Source organism: Lepeophtheirus salmonis, chromosome 1, assembly GCF_016086655.4.
Source record: "Lepeophtheirus salmonis chromosome 1, UVic_Lsal_1.4, whole genome shotgun sequence".
In the NCBI taxonomy this organism is placed as follows: Eukaryota; Metazoa; Arthropoda; class Copepoda; order Siphonostomatoida; family Caligidae; genus Lepeophtheirus; species Lepeophtheirus salmonis.
The window spans coordinates 18,130,647-18,134,057 of NC_052131.2; the positions used below are offsets into that span (position 1 = coordinate 18,130,647).

General features: G+C 30.2%; 1 protein-coding gene across 1 annotated transcript; it reads right to left on the reverse strand.

Annotated features, from left to right (window-relative positions):
- Window positions 1–1,373: 1,373 nt before the first annotated feature.
- On the reverse strand, window positions 1,374–2,216 carry LOC121124646 (uncharacterized). Its single transcript, XM_040719858.2, has 5 exons — window positions 2,153–2,216; window positions 1,982–2,083; window positions 1,811–1,912; window positions 1,635–1,739; window positions 1,374–1,556 (listed from the first exon to the last, which is right to left on the reverse strand). The coding sequence occupies exons 1-5, from the start codon at window positions 2,214–2,216 to the stop codon at window positions 1,426–1,428; spliced, it is 504 nt and encodes a 167-aa protein (XP_040575792.1). The 3' UTR covers window positions 1,374–1,425.
- Between the last annotated feature and the right edge of the window lie 1,195 nt (window positions 2,217–3,411).

A 3,411-nucleotide genomic window follows, 5' to 3' on the forward strand; every position in this document is an offset into this window, starting at 1 on the left:
TTCGCCTTTTGTCTGGATTTCTGAAAACGGAGGCCCAGGAATTTGGAAAATACTTACCGGATGAGAAACAGATGGCTTGTCGGATTTATTGATATAAATGTGCCTTCAGTCCCCTGTTTAGAATTACACACCACTCATTATCCTCTTCTCATAACAAGAGTATGGATATTCATCTATAAAATCAAGTTAATGATGAATACATCAAGTCAGACTTTAACTCTGATCTCACAAAGAAGCATATTGCATGTAATATAACCTTATCCATTGCTAATCATCTATATTAAAATATCTTTTTTGATGCTCTTAATAAGGAGTAACATTACTACATAATTAGCTTTTTGCTCTAAATCTTTAAGATGGATTTATTTCTAACATTTTTTTATTAGTATATTTATTGTCTACTTTTATGATTTTGACATTTAATTTATTATTAATAATTAGTTAGATCTCATCGGTAGAGATGTATCTATCCTGTGCACAATTGTATATAACAACTTCCACAAGAAGAAGAGGGGGGATTATCGTTTTGATTAAACTCCACGTCTCGCTTGTGTTTTGCAACCTAAAGTTATGACATATCTAACTGGATTCCAGTGTCAGAACAAGAAAATATTATTTGGATCAATCTATAATTTCAATATTCTGTATTTATAATTTATTGTTATTAGTTATATGATTCCAATGGTTTAATTTTGTATATTTAACATAAATGTATGATGGTATATTTTTATTATGTAGATTATATTTAATTAAAGCCTTCTTTTTTAAACCTGGAACTTGAAATATATGTCGAAATACTCTACTTTGTCGTTTCATTAGCTATTATTCTGAGAATAAGGTTCATAATGAATTACAATTTCATGGAGTGTGACGTTTTCAAATCTACTGTAACAGGAAAAAAAGGTCTAAGTCAATTATACATACGTATTATATCTTCATTAAACATTTGGCTAATAAATACTTTCGTTAAACCCTCAAAAATCATAATAAAGAGGCACATCAGTATTTTAAACAATGATACCATATGTATTTCCCCCCTTCTCCTTGCACGCGTTTTTCTCTACAATATATCAACTATAGTTATGGTATATCTTTTATTTTTATTAACCCTTACTAGAAACATGAATTTTAATGTGTACGCTCTCCTAAATCACTTAACCTCATAACGACAACAACAACCATAGTGGAGCACTGCATTATAAATACTATAACAGACTTAAAACCCTTATTACTGGACTGAGAATGGACTAATTCTTAACTGTTTTTGGCCCTTTTTCTGATTATTTTTGGAGGAAAGGTTGCGAGATATAATACAAATAACGACAGTATATGTATAAATTTTATTTTAGCATTTCATTTATAAAGTTGTACATTTGTTACATGGATTGTTAATTTATACATATGTAGTGGATGTCATGTTTAGCCTCAGCATGCTCTGCAAGTAGCTGCACAAATCCTAGTCATAATTTTAAACTTTGGGCTCGATGTTAGGCAATAACCTTGTTGTCCAAAAGCATGACATACATTATCAGACAGCAGTTGGTTTCTACATGGACCTATGTTTTAAGTGTAACAAAAGGAAGGGGAAAAGTATAAACTTAAAGGCATGAAATAAGAAGCAAGGGATTACTTACTTTGGCATCTTCCACATGTCTTTGCACAAAGATAATGAATATTAGACTCATGACATCGATGTTTGTTCTTGCTACAGAGCTCGGGTTTGAGTAAATCAGTACAACCTTTAAAATATATTTAATCATTGAATAAAAAAATCAAGTTTGTATATATTTAGAAAGGAAATTGGATTTACCTTCACAATTTCCACACCACCGAGAACATTTGTTTGCTCCCTTGCTAAAAAAACACTGCTCAGAAAAGCCTAGACATGCAACATCATCGTCCCGACAATGATCTAAAAAATATTTTTGAAATAAATTAAGGATTAAATTATGAAAGAAGGATATATTCAAGTTTTAATTACCATGGCATCCACCACAAGATACTGGACATTGGAAATAATGGTTTGGATGGAAACACCGATCCAAAAATTTATGACAGTCGGATCTTCTATCATGGCAGTCACCTATTTATCATTTATGATGTGAATATGTGTTACTTGTGAATAAAAAATGACTATCTATATTTTTCTTACGTTGAGCTACTACTTCATAGACTCCAATGAGGAGGAACACGGCGAGAAGGATCCTTGATGTCATGGTGAATTATTCGCACTAAAGAAGTTCTTGATAATGAAACATAATTTATAGAAAACTTTGTATAGTAAGTAAGAGCAGAGTAAATATTCTAAAACACGTGTTCGTATTTAAAATATCTAATAGAAATAGGAGCATTGTATATCTTACCATATGAAACTAAGTAGTTTTTCCAAAAATTGTACATGAATACGACTCAATAATTATTGCAATTGTACCCGTAGATTAAAATACTTTTGCAAAAGTACGAAAATAGAAATAGAATGGGCACTTGATATAGCATAGAACAACCACAAATTAAAATTAAAATTATATATATATATATATAATCTTCGTACCATGTTCGATTTAAATTGCTCTCTAACTTTTCCCGTAATCCTGGTGACTAACAAAATAAGCAAACCAACAAATCAAAAACATAACCTCCGTTAAACTGCGTTGATAACTTATTTTGAGGGGTCAAAGGCCAAGGTAACCCACATTGTATAATAAGCATAATACAACCATAACTTTGGAACCAATTGATATTTTACTTAATCTGATATTAGGGGGGTTACCAACTGTCCATTTAATCACTCGTAGAGCCTTTGAAGAGGTATCACAGAGAGCAAGTGTTTCATGAAGTTACAGTTAGAATCTACTGATCTAACACATCTAGATGAATCTTATTATTAAAAATAATGTTTATAATTTTTTTATATAAAGGTCCTGGTTTTGAGTCTGAATTTTGGAACTAATTTTACAAAATATAAATTTTTTTGAACCCCAATTTTTTTCTCGAATTTTTTTTCTTCTGCACCCTGTAACTACTTGGATGAATTATATTCATATAATAAACACGTATACTGGCCTATATTGAGTCGTTTGCAAAAGTATATGACCAACTGTAATTTAGTATGAATGAAGGGAAAAAGATATTTTATGTATACTTATATTTTTTTACTCCTTTATTATATCGCCATCTAATCCTATAATTGTATCAAGTTTTTCATAAGTAGGACTCAAAATTCTATTTTTATGTACCAATATATAAACTTAATATTCAAAATGGTGTATCTCATTTTATGATTGCAATATTTACAATCTGTTTGTACAGGTTATAACTTCTTCACTTTATATGGTATTTAGAATTGTTATATTCTTCCACCGTCATGGAACATTTTAAGTACATCCCTTATAATTGGACCGTATTTCGTTT